The sequence below is a fragment of the Sinohyriopsis cumingii genome, unplaced genomic scaffold (genome assembly GCF_028554795.1).
Source record: "Sinohyriopsis cumingii isolate HCF-2022 unplaced genomic scaffold, ASM2855479v2 utg001838l, whole genome shotgun sequence".
Classification (NCBI taxonomy): Eukaryota; Metazoa; Mollusca; class Bivalvia; order Unionida; family Unionidae; genus Sinohyriopsis; species Sinohyriopsis cumingii.
Window position 1 is genome coordinate 52,073 of NW_028316069.1, and position 19,197 is coordinate 71,269.

Genomic DNA, 19,197 nt, shown 5'->3' on the forward strand with positions numbered 1-19,197 from the left:
TCCTCGAATTCAGTTCCGGGAATGAGGCCCCATTTGGGATAAGACCAAATTTAAGGAAAGTATAAAAGGTATTGAAGGAGTTTCTTGAAAGTTTTTTCAACCATTTGGTAATGAGCTGTTGTAAAAGCATTTAATTTGTATTCGAAAAAAGTGATCAGTCGTTTCAATGCCATAGCAAAAAGTCAATAACTTAGATTTAGAAATATTTTTTAAAAACATGATGTCGTTAACGGGTAAAATGCCATGTATGGTTTTAAAACGCACATCTCTAGTGATGGGGTCTAAAAATTTATTATGCAGGTTTTTCCAAATGTTGACAGAGTTTAAGTCATATAATTGGGTTTTTGGGGGTTCAAGGAGATAGCTTTGTAATTGTCGTTGGTAAAAAAAAATTTGTAGGGACTTAACCAAAACCAAGACCGGGATTATTTTCATGAAATTCTTTAAAAATGGTTATGCACTTTTGATAAAATTAGGGTACATAAAGCATATGAGTAACTTTGTTAAGGCCTAAATTAGGGTTGAAAGATCTTAACTGGAAACCAATCTAATACCTTCCGAAATCTTTCCATTTGGCTGAATACTCATCATCGAGTAATTGTATACGTATTGCCTGGATTTTGCATTTCAAATGGGTGATGTTTAAACCCCACTGTAGAGGGGGAGTGATATATATGGCTCTAGCAAGAGGTTCGAATTTAGAATTCCACAAAAATGTTAAGATATTCCTATTTATTAAATTCTCATAGTGTTCAGGTAGATCATTCACAGCTGCAGTATACCAGAGTTTGCTGAATGCTAAAAGACTAATAAGGATGCACTTAGAAATGAGGTCAATTTCTACATTTCCAAAGTAACAGTGTATTCGTAATTTTAGTAACATTTTTATTCCAGTGGTCATCGTTACTTAAATCATTGCTAAAATGAAAACCTAGAAGTTTTTGTTTGTCGATCCAAGAAATGCTAAAAGGGTGATCACTGCAGTTACACCATTTTCCCATGAACATACTGTTAGATTTACTGTAATTTACCTTAGTGCCAGAAGTTTAATTTACCTTAGTGCCAGAAGTGCAATTGTACATGTGAGACCAAAAAAACCTACTGTTCTATCAATTTGTCCATGCAACAGAAACCTATACTATCGTTCATGTAAAGAGAAATCTTACAGGTCTCTGTTGCACCTGGAACCTGGAACCTGAATACCTATAATTTCTGGGTCATTTCAAATTTTGATTGCAAAAAGCCCATACACTATTACATATAAAAGGGGGAAAAAACTGCAGCCTTGACGAACTCCTCTTGAAATTAAGAAGGAATCCAAAATAAAGTTGTTTATTATAACTGATGAACTAATATCAGTATAGAAAATTTAGATCCATTTAATAAAATAGGGGTGAAACCAGAAAGATTCTAATGTTTTTAATATAAATTTATAATTTACCCTATCAAAAGACTTTTCCTAATCTAAAGATATAAATGCACATGATAATTCTTTTTGTTCTACGTAGTCACAAATATTTCGTATAAGGTGACCATTGTCAAAAATAGATCAACCCATAACTCCACATGTTTGATCCATGTGTATTATTTAGGATATAACATTTCCAAGTTGATTAGTAGTAACTTTAGATAGAATTTTGTAGTCTAAATTTAATAATGAGATAGGTCTCCAATTTTTCACATTATTTGGCTTTTGAGGATCCTTACATAATACCATAATATAGGATATTTTTTGGTGTATCAGACCGAGTGTTTGATTCAAAGATCAAATTATATAAATGGACTAATGTGTTGCCTAAAAATTCAAAAAACGTGACAAAAAACTCTTTTGTGAGACCGTCAGGTCCAGATGATTTATTTGGTTCCACCATAGTTAAAGATCTCGGAATTTCTGCTTTAGTAAGTGAGAAAATGGTTATCCTCTGCGGTTAACTAAGGTAACCGAGGTAACAGTTAAAAATTCTTCAAATAATTCTTCATCAATTGTTTTAGTGGTGAATAGATTTGAATAAAACTTTTTAAAACAATTTAAAATATCAGCACTAGAGTTATCGGTCATGATATTATATTCAATTTCAGTGATAGTTTCTGGGAACCCTTCTTCTTTTCTAATTTTCTAATTGAAAAAAGAACTGGCTCATTCTTTCGCAGTATTATCTAAAAATTTTGCTTTATTCTTATATATTTTTCATTTTGTAATTCTTTGATAGACATATGGAGTTCTCGTAGCTGAAAGAAATGTTCTTCATTATTGGTTAAATCTTATTTCTGTCTTAGATATTGGTAGTCTTTTTTCAATAATTTAATTTCAGAGTTTTCAATTTTAGAAAGTTGTTTGGAGTATCGAATGATTTCTTCCTTAAATCTGAGTTTCAGCTCATCCCAATATTCTAGTGTGAGGTTATGATATTTTAGTTCTCTCTGTATTAGGTCTGTAATTAGTGTTCTCAGTGTGGTATGCTTTAAATGTGAGTTATTGCATTTCCAGTAACTGGTACCATATGATATTGATGAGTTGCATGTTATACTTAAAACTGCTGCATCGTGGTCAGATTGAGTGAAGTTAACGATTGCCAAATTAATGATGAAATCTGCTATGGATTTTTTTAAACATATAGTCAATCAAGTCTGCTTGCTAAAATTGGTAGTGAGTGGACTAGCGGTCTAGTGTGTTTCGATACCATGTGTACATTTTTGATGACGGATTCAATTTGTGAAAGGTGTCAATTAGTTTAAAGTTAGATATAAGAGATTTTAATGCTTGCATGGACTTATCACTTTAATTAGTTAGATTACCTATTTGGTCAAGGTTAGAGTTGAGAACACAAAAGAAATCTCCAGCAAGAATGAGATTGTGTTGTCCCATTAGATATGTGAACAATGAAGTGAAAAATACACTTTTCTCTGAATCGGGGATGGGGGCATATATATTTATGTCACGGCATGGTACATTATTAAAGTCAGCACAAATTATTCAACCATTGAAATCAGTTTCATATTTTATAAAAATCATGTTAGGATTAAAATTAATAATAGCGACTCCAGATGAATGACTCAAGCCAAAACGCTATACGGTATAACAACATTGCAATTTATCTTGAATTTTTTAAGTAGGGGTTCTATTTCCTACATGCGTTTCTTGTAGAAATACAAGATCAATGTGATGAGAGGATACCAAGTTTCTAATCTTGTATAGTTTTGATCAGTGTTGGCTCTAAGGCCATTGCTATTTAATGTAAGGATATTAATTTTACTTATATGTTGCTTGTTATTGGGATGGTACATCCAGAATAAGTTAAAAATCATTCATGCATGTAAGGCACAACTGCTATGTATACCCTAGGTGTATGGAGCAAGTCAGTCTGAACTCGAGATGAGTAAAGTTTGTTGTATATTGTGATACTATTCGTAACAAGAACTGACTTATTGAACGATAACATAGTAGGGGAGAGTGTATGATTATGATTGCTATAAAAAGGTAAAAATATATGAATATAATGGTAGTAGTGAGCATGTTGTGTTGCAAAATATATCATTATAAGGTGAAAGGAAAGGGTGATGAAAGGGAAAAAGAAGAATTAAGGATTAGTGAGTTTATGAGCATATCTTAGAAGTAGATTCAACTTTTGAATGTGCAATCCAAATCTGGTCTCCTCCTGTCTGTCTCACACGCCATGTTTCTGTTTGTATTTAAGGAGTGGCTAGTACTGCGTCACAGGACCACATGATCTACCGTCTCATCAATACTTGGAAAAACTCATCAATTTACAGAACTGTGGTATCTTCCATGCAATATAATTACTACCTGCCTATGATATTTAATTTATAACATTACAGTCGAATTAAAATTTGTAGAGAATTACATACATAAAAGGAAAAGTTTTATTTCTGGTCTCCTTTAAGATTGAAAAGAGCAAAATTCTAACAATAATTCTGTAGCACAGTGAATTCTGCTTCTGATCTTTTTTAAGAATTATACAAGTTTATATCACTTTGTATGCCGATAACCAATGTATGTACCAATTTTCACAGTGTTCCATCCAAAACTGTGTGACTACTTGTGTTGACAAGTTTTGTCACAATTACACTCTGCTGCAAGACAGAAGAACAGAAACTCCAAGAAAACAAAATTCATGAGGACAATACCTTTTCAAGATGCACATGAATATAACATTTGCAAGTTTCATGGCATTCCAGTGTTATATACTGCATTAGACTCTAAGGGGAATATTTCTAAAATAAACAGAAGGAGCAAATTGATTTGTCGATATGTGCACCTTCAGCTAATGACCACAGTATTTCTCAATTTTCATAGCAATCCACTCACATCTGTGAAACTATTTGTATTCACATGATTCTGTCAAATACTTCATCCAGCTGCAAGTTAAAAAAGGGTAAAATATGCTGAAGCACAGTGACTTAATGAAATGTGATGACGACCATAACAAGTTTCATGGGGACCAATAAAAAATTCTATATTTAGGTACATTCACAAGATTCTGTCAAAATATTCAGCCACAAGACAAAAAAAGGCAAAAACATTAATAATAACTGTGAGCCTAAAGTGTTTTGTCAATCAAGATTCATATCTTCAGATAATCATCTTAATATTCACCAGGTTTCACAGCAATCCAATAAAAACTATGACGAAATGCTTCACAAGATTTTGTCTTGCAGTACTGCATTCAGATGCATGCAAAAATTTGCAATGAAATTATCTTACAACAATAAATACCTTGAAGAGACTGATGCTCTACTTTCCAAAAAGAATTTCAAGGACTTCAAGATAAAAAATTTTTTTCTAACTTCTGATTGTTGAAACCATCTCAAGCAACAAGATTTTCAAATTTGTTGCAGTGCCAGCCATAGTGGATGGTAAGAATGGCACATTTTCACCATCAGAATATATTTGGTGGAAAACCCATGTTAATATGACCATCCATTCAGAAGAATTAGTGACAAGGTTTTCAACAAGTTCATTTTGGAAGCCATATTTGAGGTCAGATCAGCATCAAGTTCATTCAGGCACAACCAGGTGATCATAATTAGTTGTAGGTTGAGAAACTCATATCTGCAATCACTTTATTATTTAGTGTCAAGCCTGATTTTAAACATCATGTTGTATATACTGTATATTATTGTACACAACAGCTAGAAGGCCTCGACATATACTAGTTCTGTAACTAAATAAGTTACCTTCTCTAAATCAATTCTTTATTATTATTATTATTATTATTATTATGATATGACCTTACATTTCAAGGACGTAACAATAACATATTTTCAAGATGACTGCCATGGTGGCCAAACTGGCTATCAAAGTGGCACCATTTTTTTTCCATTTAGTATAAACTAAGACATCACAAGTCTTCTGGTGAAAACCCAAAGCTGACATGACTTTCCATCTATAAGGAGTAGCATTAAGATTTTCCAGATTGCCAACATGGTGGCCAAATTGGATATCATCTCAGCTTAAATTTTATTTGAGACCAACTAGACATTGTAAGAAGTCTTTTGGTGAAAACACCATGCTGAGATGACTTTCCATTCATCAGAGGAGCAATACAATTTTCAAGATGTCTGCCTTTGTGGCCCAATTGGATGTCAAACTGGCACAATTTTCCTTTAGGACCAACTGATTAACATATCATAATAATACACAAAAGAAGCATTAACACTGCTAATTGAGACTTATTATATCCAAGTAAGGAATGACCTTACTGAGACACATCATGATATGGTTAAAAATCTTCTGTATGAAATTCAAGATAAAGAGAAACTGGGTGATAAGGTTTTTCATATTGTTATTAATCACAATGTCTGTACACTTAGATCTGATCTCCTTCTGAAAAATCACTTAAAGCCATATTACCAGAAAACTTCCTGGGAGAGTTATTAATAGTGGGAATACTTCTCCTAATGAAAAGATCTGCAGTTTACTATCTCAGCATATTAAACCATTTGTCAATATTATTGCCTAATATATTAAAGATACCACATATTTTATAAATAAAATTCAAGCCATTAACAATTTACCAGATGATTTCCTTTTGGTCACAAAGGATGTCCCAATATACTAACACATCCAGGGATGAAGGATTAATGTCAATAGCCAGATCTTTGACTACAAATAATTCCACATATCAGCTCTTAAATTTGAGTGTATTAGCCCTATTAAAACTGTTTCTACACTGCAATAATGTTACCTCTGACAATACAGATTATCTACAAATCAGCAGTACAGCTTTGAAAACCAAAGTGGCACCATTTTATGATAGCATCTTTATGGGTAACTTAAATGGAAACAGAACAACTCAGCAACCTATAAACCTTTCATTTATTTAAGGTTTATAGATCAATATTTTATGACCTGGACTGAAAAAGAGTTGGAATTACATAATTTTCATTGATGCTGCAACAATCATCATATAACTATTCAGTTTACTATTGAATACTCAAAGAATCACATTCCTTGATACCTAGATAATTTGGGAAAATAATAAAGTATTGATTTACACTGTAATCCTACATAAAAACATTGTTATCAGCATTATGGTTCCTACCAGCCCCTCCATTCCAGAGCAAGAAAAATCAGATCTGTACAGTCAATTATTATGAATTAAACATTTATATATTTAAGGATTTTAACCAACCTTACCATAACATAATCTGTATTCAGTAACCAATAGCAGAAACCATCCTATCTGATCCTGAGCTCTCTAGCAGCAACATTAAATAGAAAGAGAATTATACTGGATACACCAATTATATACTCAACATCCCACAGACAGCAATATATCTGTTTAAATGGGAGTTCAGGCATATTTTAGACATCATAAGAAGTTGTTTAGGTGGCGCTATACAGTTTCGCATTTTGCATAGGGTTAGGATTTTAAAGAAAAAGAATTTCCCCGACTCTCCTCACTGGTTACACTGGCTATTTAAAAAAGACCTTGTATATCTTAGGTATAATGCAAAGAACCTTTAATTCCCTTTATTTTGGTGTATGATTGATGGGTGTACTATGGGTTATAGAGTATACAGCTTGGCCTTACTTCAAATGTGCACCTTTCAAAAAAGTGCTAGCTCTACTTGGTCATTTTCACTTCCTGAACTTCAGAGGTCAATTGTATAAAAAAGAGCCAATAACTTTTTTTACATTTTATATATTTGGTAATTCATTCATTGCACTTTCAGAAGCTGGTATTGTCTAGTCTGGCAAAATTCATTTTCCCTATTTTAATAGCTGCTATGTATAGTGCACTTTAGACTAATTCAGACTGATTTTTTTAACACAAGGGAGCAGTCATTTTAGTTAGCAGTGTACTTAAATCATGTAAAATTTCCAAAAGTACAATATCCAAAGGAAATATCATCCACATTACATTAATGTAGCATAGAGATATGCCAACATTCTCTCCACTGTGCATGTTTTAAATGAGAACTACTTCACCTTACATACGTCACTCTCTCAAAAGTACATATTATCTGGTGAGCACCACCCTTGCAAAAATCTCATGTTGATATGACCATCCATTTAGGAAGAGTAAGTGATAATATTAATTCAGCACCACTGTCATTTAGCATCACAAAAAGTCTGATACCTCATGTTGATAAGGCTAGCCATTCAGTGGTAGCAATTATAACAAGAATTTCAAGATGGATGCTGTGGTGGCCATATTGGATGTCTCAATGTGGGCATAAAGTTCTATGGCAATCCTCCAAGTAGTTTAGGCAGAGTAAAGATAACAGACTTGTACTAATGGACAGATGGACATCAGATATTGAACAACAGGCAATCCCATTAGCTCTTTTGGTTTATGACAAGTACAGCCAAAAAATGGTGTGATCTAAAATGACATCCTAATAAGTTAAATCTAAATATCAGAAATGCCCAATTCATATGTTTCATCACACACACATTCTTGTATACTCTGTGAATACATGATTGCTTTCAATATTTTAAGCACATAAGATAAAGTTTTGAACAATTCAGACCGTACTTTTCAAAAGGGGAGAGCATAACAATACCACAATAAATTCTAAAGAAATATCAGGCATAAGTACCGTGAGTGTTTCCAAATCTTTCTGATAGACCACAAAATAAACAGCAGCCAGGGATGTGTCTGCATTCTTTGTAAAGAAGTCTGAGACACAGTTAAACATTTCCCTTGCAACCACATCCTTTGGATATTTGAGAGTTCCAGTTCCTAGTGCTGGGAAAGCGATGGATGCCATTTTCCTTCTATCTGCTTCAGTTAAACAGTTGTTCATGAATGTTGTCAGAATCTGAAGAAAAAAATATATATATCATCATCGATTTTTAAAAAAATCAGAATACCAAAGTTGAAGTCAGCACAAAGAAGTATGAATTTAACTTTGACTGAGCCAGTCAGATGCAAGATCACTTGATTTTTATGCATTACTGAATTTATCTGAGGTCTTGCAGATATAGCCATATATTCCATGTCTATTCAAAATTTGAACAGAACTTGGGCTTTCAGATTAGGAACAAGATTAGCCAGTCAAATTCAATATTATCACATTGTGTGGATCAGTCAATCATATGCAAGACTGGTTAATTTGTATGTGTGGCTCTTGCTCATTATCAAACTAAGTTTGATCCAAAATCAGATCATAAATATGCCTTCAGAGTGGTTAACATGGTTAGCCAATTAAGAATGAGATCATCATTAATATTCAAGGTGAATAACATTATAGGAACAACATTATAAGCTATTACTGGATTGATTCTATTTTTTTTAACTTCTATGGTGAATATCTTGTGAAATTTATGAAATAAAATTTGTTTAAACCAGATTAATATTGTATGGAACTCAGTCAATGTCATCAAACTCATTCACAATTGTAAAGATATAAACCCACATTCAATTCATAACTGAAACTGATAAAAAAAATATAGAATCCAGAGTGGTAACAAGCTATTGTTGATGGCATCCAACACACATTACATAATGCATGACAGACCATGTACTATGGACAAAGGACCATATCAAAAGCTTGCATGGTCTAATGCCCTGGTTACCTGAAAATGAAGGAGAAATGACTAGACTTCAATATAAATTTCAAAGTGCACAGCAAAGTATTTCTTGGCATATAAACAGGATCTGAGGATATTTGGTACATTCTGTAGCCAAGTCATTTTGTTCTTTTCTTAGTCCACAACTTATTTATATTGCCTCTACTCTTTACTTTGTGTCAAATCAAGTATCATCAAAGAATGCAGTACAGTGGAACCTGTTTTGAAAGACCACCTCTTCTGCCAAAACATAATGGTCTCTCAAGACAGGTGGTCTCTCATAAGAGGTCATAACACTATATAATCAATAAATCAGTACATGGAGAACCTGGTCTCTCAAGACAGGTAGTCTCTCATAGCAGTGGTCTGTCAAGACAGGTTTTACTGTACAACTTAAATCATCAAAACTTAAACATCATTAAAATGATCTAAAAATTCTGATAATACGGAAAAGTGACCTACTGTTTTAGAATCAAATATTGTCTAATAATAGACAAAAATATTTGGTAGTAAATGAATCTGGTATTACCTGGTAATTAGGTTTAAACTGTATCTAAAATGTAGTTTTAATTGGGGTAAAACTAATTTTATTTATGCAATATGTACCCATAGCTATTGTTTAACTTTTTTTTTCATGCAAAAAACACACCATCTATTTGATGTGCATACATCCTCCTTTCAAGTGTAAAATAGAGAGTATGATATAATTCCTCACGCAACTTACCTTGTCCTTGATATGTTATGTGCAAAATAAGTACAGTCTTTTTCATAGATGACTATTATATCAGGACATGAGAGCAGGGTGGGAGGAGGACATCTGACAATAGCTATGGGTAAGTATTGCATAATTAAAATTAGTATCTAGGACCTGGATGCCATAAAATGTCTTTTCATTTAGAAGCAGCAATAGTAAGATTTTTCAAGATGGTTGCTACAGTGGCCATACTGAATGTCAGATTGGCACTACTTTCATTTAGGACAATTTATATATGACAAGATGTCTCCTAGTGTAAACCCAATTTCAATATTAAGAAAAAGCTTCTGCTGTAAACACAATTTCAATATTTTAATCCACCTATGATTTTCAAGACTGCAAGTGTGGCAGCCATCAGAGACACCCTTATATTTAAAGGACATCTTCAGTGGTAATGATATTCTGACCAATTGCAAATACTCCTGTCAGACATTCATATCTATGAATATAAATCATTTTCCTATATTTAACTTCACAACAATGAAACTGAATAATTTCAAAACCCTTATCCGACAAAATAAGCAGGGTATTGCAAATCCTTGTTTGACAGGTGTCACACTGTCTCCAATATCAGTTATTATTGCTCCATAATCCCAGTTTCATACTTCCACCAACAAAGCAAAGTAAGATATACACTGCAACAATATTTTGAAATGCGTGTCTGATGTACCTTTTCCACACTGCACGAGTACTAGTCCTAAACCACTACAGAATCGGCGACAGAAACTCAACATTCTAGATACTAGAAACAACATTTCAAACTAATGCAGCAAATGAGTATGCTGTTTCATGCTTAAAAATAGATGAAAACTTATGAAAAAAGTAATAGTGCCTGCATCTATACTATATATATATATATACATATATATATATATATATATATATATATATATATATATATATATATATATATATATATATATATTGTATGTATGTACTAACAGGTACTAGTATTTCACTTTTGGATGCAGTGATCTCAACTTCCGACTTTTACAGACAAAATATAGCATTATATTGTTGTTTTCTAATTTATTTCAGGAATTTTCTAAGTTAAATTAAAGACTGAAATGATATAAGTTGATACAACTGAACAGTTATAGTTATGGCAGCCAACTACCTTCACCAGCTCTGCCACATAACTCATAACTCATCCCCCCCTCTTCCCTCCCTCTGCCACAAGTAAATCAAATGTCTTACAGCATAACATAACTTGTCCAGACCTATGATACAATATATATATATATATATTATGGCCAGAATCCATTGGCACCGACGAGTTTGTGTTCAAAAGTACCCCTCACGAAAGGCCACCAGGCTAACATGACCAGTGGCCAGCATATTAGTGCAATAACATAAAATTTACCCCTCACATGTGGTCGCATTTTATTTTAATATGTATCCAGAACCAGTATTTTATTCATACCATGTGTTAAGCAATCCAGTTTCTGTTTTACAATGTCAGGTTTTTGTTACTGAAAGAAGTGTTGACTAAAGTACATGTACCACTAAGGTTAATATTATATCATTTATGCCTCATGAGAAGCTACATTTATTACATAAAGCTGAGAAAGACTCAAATTTTAATCCATACAAAAGGATAAGTACATGTAATCCGATTAGCGGCCTTACTGCTGTGTTATCATGAGATATCCAGTTTAGTCACTCTGATAATTATTAAGATTACGATTACTGAACAGTAGTAACAGCTGAGAAGTGGCAGTATCGATGTACAATACACAAGTCAGCAGGAAAATGGTTTAATAGCCTTTATGGCTTCCTTTAGTAAGATGTTGAGCTTGTTCACTTTGATAATTAGTGGCTATTACTACTGACAATAATTGTCAAAATTACAAATCCTAACGGCGCGAAGTCAAATCTGTGTAATGTTAAATGGTACATAACAAAGCCATTTTGGCTTCTCTCACTTAGTGTAAAGAAATGTATAAAAACAATAGGGTACCAGACTACGACTAACGAATCATGTGACAAGATCACTTCCTTTAAAATCACATGGCAATTTGGTTAAATACACAAAAATTATTTTATCAGTCTTGTAGTTGGCAACTTGATTAACTTGCTGCAAACAGATCAACATTGTCATCGAGGAAAAGAAAAATTCTCAATATAGAAGAGAAAGTGAAAGTAATTCAACTGACCGAAGGGGGGGTCGGGATCCTTGCAGAAAACTGTGATCTCCAAAAGACTCAGATAAACAATATCGTGAAAGATAAGGAAACAACTCTGCAGAAGTGGGAATGTGGAATGGATGGAGAAAGGAGCTTGTTTGAGCCAGATGTTTGTATCCTGATTTGAATGACAAGGTTTTTGAATGGTTTTGCACTGCACGTGCTATGAAAATTCCACACACCGGTCGAATGATCCAAGAAAATGCAACAATTTTGTCAGTTGAAATGGGATATGACAACTTTATTGCAAGTAACGGATGGTTGCGCAGATTTCAAGTCCGACATAATAATAAGCGTTCTGTCCTTAGTGGAGAACCAGCTGATGATAATAATGAAGTTTTCGAAGATTGGTTCAACAAAAGACTAAACGATATATGCAGGGGATCTGACAGCAAGGATATTTTTTATTGTGATGAGACTGGTTTGTTTAGACTGTTACCAACAAAGTGACAGATGATGTGATCTGTAACATAATTACAAAGACAGTTTTAAAACTATATCAATGGTTATTCATAACATTCTTTTGAAAATGATGAAACAGTTTGATTTGTATTTATTTCACAACATGCATGTGATTTTTAAATAAAAATATTAAATGTTTTAGAATTAAATGTACTTGTGACTTTCTTCATATGTATTTACTATTTGCATTTGTCATCCCCCTCTAGAAAGGCCACCCTCATTATAAGGCCACTTCCTTACTGCAATAGGGGTGGCCTTATAAGAGGGGGACTACGATATATATATATATATATATATATATATATATATATATATATATATATATATATATATATATATATATATATATAGATGTGCTAACAGGTACATATCATATCTAACAACAAGAAAACAATGTGTCAAAATAAATGGCAGTTTTTCTAAAGAAGTAACGATTACATTTGGAGTACGACACTGATCAATCCTAGGCCCATGCCTTTTTCTCATTTTCATAAATGATCTGCCACTGAAAATAGGCAATTGTATTTCATCTATAGACTTATATGCAGATGATACCACACTTTCAGATTTCAAACAGCTAAAATCAGAGCTGTTGGTCTCTCTTCAGATAACCTAACTTCGAACAGATTCCTGGTATATGGAAGATGGCATGAAAGTAAACACAGACAAGACTAAAATGTTAATGATTACTACCAAACAAAAGAGAGCAAAATTGGAAAATAATTTTAATCTTAAGTTGAATGAAATTTGCCTACAAATGGTTACCCATGACAAAGTCTTTGGGGTACAGGTTAACAGCAATTTACAAAAAATTCACATCATAGGTCATAAAGTCAATTCATATCTAGCAAGATAAGGCCATATTTATCAACTATACATAGTTTATTATCTTACATATGCTATATACAACCATACCTTGACTACTGCCATGTTATCTGGGGAAACATATCTGATGATTATTTACAAATTATTCTGCTTGCAGAGAAAGCTTGCAAACCCATCTTAAATAATGCTGAAAACATACCAAATGCAATGAATGATATTAACATGCTAATAGTAAGTGAACAAAATATTGTTGAGAAAGTGTAGACTTATTCACAAAGTTTCAAACAACATTATAAACCCCATTAGATCTCAATGAACAATTAAAGCAAAACTCACAATTTAAGATCAATTTCAGCTAACCACCTTTCCATCCCAAAACCCAAAAAATACCCATTTTAGAAAAGTTTTCAAAATTCAGGATCACTAATTTGTAACAGAATCACAAAGTAAATTAGAGAAAGTACAAATATAATTGCATTTAATTATAATCTAATGAAAAGTGGAACCTGTTTGATTTGACAAATATGTTACAGCTTAAAGTATAAATTCACTAACCTTCCACTTTGTTGTCACTATTTTTGTACTGTACTCAATGTACAGTTGGGGCATGTTCATCCCAATTTATGTCCATATATAAAAATGTAGCTTATGGATAATTATGTACAAATTAAAATGTATATTTATATCCATATATAAAAATGTAGCTTATTATCAATGCTCTGCATGTCTGTGTGTGTGTGTGTGTGTGTGTGTGTGTGTGACAAAATTGTATGGATCTAAAATGAACACCTAAATTACAATAAGTTTTGTAGATCTGGAGTCGTATGCAAAAAAACATACAGAAATTTGAGTATTTTGAATATTTTGACTAGTTAAGTCCAAGATAACTTACACAAATTATTCAGTGTACTCAGTGTTGCTAATCCTGGGTAGCTAAAGTTTCATCAAAATATCCTCTGCATTTAAAATGTTAATACCAAGACACCAATTTCAGCCACTAACTTACTTTTTTCCCATTTTCCCTACAGTGGCCATGGGGACTAATGGCTAGGGTTTGCAAGACACAATCCAGTCATCATATATAACTGTGCAAAGTTAAATTAAATCTCCCTAAGACATGCAAAGTTAAATTATGAACTGGACAGAAAATGTTAACAGATGCACAGGCAACACTATACAGTAATAAACTTGACTTAAGATAAGCATATAAAAATGTAACTACTAACCGAAAGATTAGAACCATCATTGTTCCAGTCAGGAAGACAGCCATGAAGAACACATATAGAGCGAAGCTCTCCTGCACCAGTTATAGCAACATCTCCAGGTTTAATACCAGCTGGATATTTTTGTGTGCATTCATCCTGAAGTAGTTGTCCTCCAACTGCAAGCAGGGAAGCAGACACTGCACCATGACTCAGGTTCAAAGTGTTGGATGTTGTATTCACCAAAGCATCAGCCTTAAAATTAGGGAAAAACTTGTTAACAGTTATTTACATATTTTTCTTATCATGAATATGATTCAATGTGAAAAACAATTTCATCATCTAAATGCAAAATATACCATTCTTTACATACACAAATTATATGAAGCATAAATTAAGTTCCTTATCAACTGGCCTAACCACAACCCAACAAATTTTAATATGGTCTGGCAAAAGAATCATTTTCTGATATGGGAATAACTTTTAGTCTGTACCATATCCTCATCATTTGGGTACTTTCCGTTTTTATTGACAAGTCTTTCCAATGCTAAATCAATCCTCTGTAAGGGTGCATGCCATGTCCAAAAGCCATGCTGACAATTACAGAATCTGACACTGTCACAAGGGAAACAGTTGAGATGAATGCTCAAATATACAGACCTTGGGGAAAACATTTGGGATCAAAATTGGTCTTAAGGCCTGCAAATATGAATGGTGCTGAATATATCCTTGACAAATATATTCACTCACCTAATATGTGTAATCCTTAAGATAGGAAAAAGTGCAGTTCTATAAGCACATCAAACTTGCTATAGAGATTGTATGCACAACTGTATATATGAATTTGAAGACAAAAATGAACTCTGAATTACTTAAACCAGCCCAGTTAAAAGATACAGCTGGACCCACATTCTAGTTTCCATCAGTTTCTCAACTTTTGTCTTAAATTCAGATTTTACATCATCCATCTTACATTACTTCTGATATTGTGATTTCCATAGACTTCCATACAACTTCAGTTGTAAATTAGAAAGCCTGATGTGTCCATTCTAATCATAAAGTTTACTCTAATTAAGGCAAGACCACAGATAAAACAACCTGCCAAATATCTATCAACAGCACATCTGAATGGTTTATCTTCATCAGGTTTCTGTACCGCCAGCCATTCACGCTGTAGAAACTATACGAGTATCCCCTAACAATGGGAACTATTTTAACTCTGCCACCTTAGGCCAGTCATTTGTATGCTTTCCAGGCACATTTTGCCAATATACTAGATGCACCACATTTGCCACCATGGCGACATAAACGGTATCTGCCGAGTCCCTTCTTATTTATTCCTTTGTGTAATTTACCGGTTTCCTACCGTAAATACTGCCACTGCAGTCACACCACCAATGTATGCCACTAGATTTTAATATGGACTATCTTACTCCAGGGACATTCATTTGGTTTTAGCCTGAATTCACTACTAGTGAACCATGGCATCATGGAAACTGACACTAACACTTCACTTCGTGATGTTTGCTCCTAGTAATTGGCTAATTATTTTGGGCTAAGGATATTTCCATTGCACCAAATTCCAACAATCACACAAGTGATCACACAAATCTAAGAATTCTTTAAAACTGGGCGCTATAACCAAATGTGCATACTCCAACTTTATTACATTACCCCCACCTTTAAAAAGATCACTCGACCTCGAGTGACACAAACGTCACACTTCTGTGCTTTAATCAAAATTGACGACTTTCCCCAAAATCAAGCACCAACTCAGTTAAGGATTCCCAAACATGATTAAAACAAAACTCTGAATCAATGGACTTGTACTTAATAGCCTCTCACTCAACATCCACAACTTTTTTTTCTCTTTTTGAATCACTGCTTGCTGATAAGTAACCTAAATGTCAACAATAAACACAAATTAACCAAGCTGAATCCAACATGAAAATGTTCCAACAAGTTATTCTGGTTTAAACTCTCTCAAAACAATCTTCGGAATTTGTCGCAGGAAAGACTTTTCTACTTACAGGTCTCTAACAACAAAACAAATGTAACGCAGGGTAATTCCTGTTTACCCAAAAAAAACTCAGGTCTGGAGTTTGCATTCCTACCAGGATACATGTCTCCCAATAGACCTTAGTACACTTGTACACAATATATTTTTTGACTGAGCCCATGTCAGATGATCCTATCGTCTTACAACTAACTCACTACTAATGGACCATTGCTACAGCAACCAAACATAGCCATAAGAAAACCTACTACCAAAAGCAAAAGTTTGGAACACCATCACATAAACAATTCAACAATACTGTGGTGTGCAATATCATTACTTCATGCTGCTAATTAATTGACATGTGCAATGAATTGTCCTTCACAACTTCCCAAATGGACACTTTTCCATCCAAGCAGACAATTCAAACTATACATGACGGAAACCACACTGAATCATTATGATTGTCAAGACATTAGCAAACAATTTTTAATACACAATGTATGAAGCAATTCTCAACTGGCAAGTCGCTAGCAGTTCAATGTCAATAAAACACAGGAACATTCCTGTGTACAACGAGGTTAGAGAATGCGTTCTTAAGAGAATAACACATCTCTTACGAACCTCAAAAACAAGTCAACCATGACTTCAACGCCCAACTGGCGCAACACACATTGTCATCCACGGAACGATAAATGTGACACTGCCTTTTCAATCATCTGTTCACCACATGTACTAACTCTACAGGGACAGAAGAAGAAAAAAACAGTCCACTAACCTCCAAACAATCATACATAAAATCACCATCTTCTATTAACAATTCAGCTCTGCTTCACTCGAAGTACAACCCAAACAAACAGATCTCATTTACCAAACTATGGATTCAAGCAGCAAACAACTTCTAAAACTATTCTGAATTAACACTGCACACGATTAATTAAAAACAATTTATTTATAAGTACATACAAAATTAGACATGTCATCACATAATTAATTCACTAGAATCACACTATTAACACAGCCGACGGGCGCATGATTCTAACTGTGCGGCTTTTTGTATCTCAACCCGTCTGATGACTTGTCTTATACCCAACCAATTTAATAATCACAGGGAAACAATTATTACCCACTCTTCTCAATTTATGACTAGTCAGTGCTTATAATAATGTCTGTAACTTAATACAACACAGTGGCGTTTCTTTGCTGTGCCCTTCTTCGTTCCATTAGTCTGGTCGTTTGAGATGTAATTGGATATGGCGATACTTCTTCTTCCTTATCGGTTTCATCATCGCTATCATGTATTTCTTCCTGGATATCGGTGTGTTTATGTTCACTTTCCAGTTGCACCAAGCATGGTTTTAGTCTACTGAAGTGAACAATCTGAGACGCCTTATGATTGCTCCTTGCGATCAGGTGTGTAACATCCATTACTTTCTTAACAATCCACCATGGTCCAGTCCATTTGACCTGTAATTTAGGTGATTTCCATTTCTTTCTTAGAGCATGGTGCAACCACACTTCACCATCACTGAAAGACTGACCATGAACCTTGAGATCATAAGCGACTTTCTGATTGAATAGCGGTACCTATTTTTTTCTCGTGCTTTTTCATTGGCCTCCCACATTGCTTTTCTATAATCCAACACAAATCAAGGCAGATTATTTGGGGCCTTGTCTGCTGTTTTGCCAACTAGAAGATCCGTAGGGACAATCACTTCTCGACCGAGCATCAGCTTGTTCGGGGTGAATCTGGAGGAAGTGTGCTCAGATGCACGATAGGCCATGCTCGTAAGAGAAAGGTATTGGTCCCAGTTTTTGGTTTATCATGCACATATGCTGCTAGCATCTGGCATAAAGTTCTGTTATACCGTTCCACCATTCCATTACACTGAGGATGATATGGAGACAGTTGTGTCTTCTTAATCCCTAATATTACAAAGAGCTCTTTGAATACAGCACTTTCAAACTGATGGCCTTGGTCAGACAACAGTACTCAAGGCATGCCAAATCTACAAATAAAATTATCCAGCAACGCTCTTGCAATCGTGGTGACTTCAATATTAGGCTGAGGCACTGCCCAAATCCACTTAGTGAAGTGATCTCCAATTACAAGAATGTATGTATTTCCATTTCCTTCCTCTGTTTTCATAAGAGGTCCCAAAATATCCAGGGCTACTAGCTCTCCTGCTTCCCCAGCCATTATACCCTGAAATTTCACTTGGCGCTTCTGCTTGGGACTTCTGTGCTGAGAGCAAACAGAGCACACTGCACAGTAGTCATGAATATCATCCCTCATACCAGGCCAATAGTAATGTTGGCGCACCTTAATGAGGGTTTTGACAACACCTAAATGTCCCCTGGCTGCTCCATCATGGCATTGCTTTAGGACTTCTCACCGCCAGCTGTATGGTACGACAATGAAACTTTTAACTGGCTTACTGGAACGATCTAGCCAAACTCACACAAGCATCTCGTCTGACATCTCTAATAATTTGTATGCCTCCCATGACGCCTTAACGTCTGCACTATTCCCAGCTACTTCTTCCCAAGCAGGGCATTGTTGCGCCTCAACCCAACTAATAACTCGTGATAAAGTAGAATATCATCTCTGTATCTCTCCAAAATGCATCCCACTGTCTAGCCGTATAGCAGAGAACCCCACGGTACATTTGCTACAGTATTTGCAACCGTTGCACGGTAAGTGACTCAAACCATCAGCATTGGCATGTTGA

The 19,197-nt window shown here is 34.3% G+C and overlaps 1 protein-coding gene across 1 annotated transcript in view; it reads right to left on the reverse strand.

The window, feature by feature from the left end:
- The window catches only part of LOC149771452 (protein mono-ADP-ribosyltransferase PARP14-like), a gene marked incomplete at its 3' end in the record, with an annotated part of 155,359 nt that overhangs the window by 48,168 nt on the left and 87,994 nt on the right, over positions 1-19,197 (reverse strand). Inside the window, exons 13-14 of the mRNA XM_089948430.1 lie at positions 14,494-14,724; positions 8,068-8,289 (exon numbers count right to left, since the gene is read on the reverse strand). Of these exons, the coding sequence (XP_089804556.1) occupies positions 8,068-8,289; positions 14,494-14,724 (453 nt within the window). The remainder of the gene's footprint in view (positions 1-8,067; positions 8,290-14,493; positions 14,725-19,197) is intronic.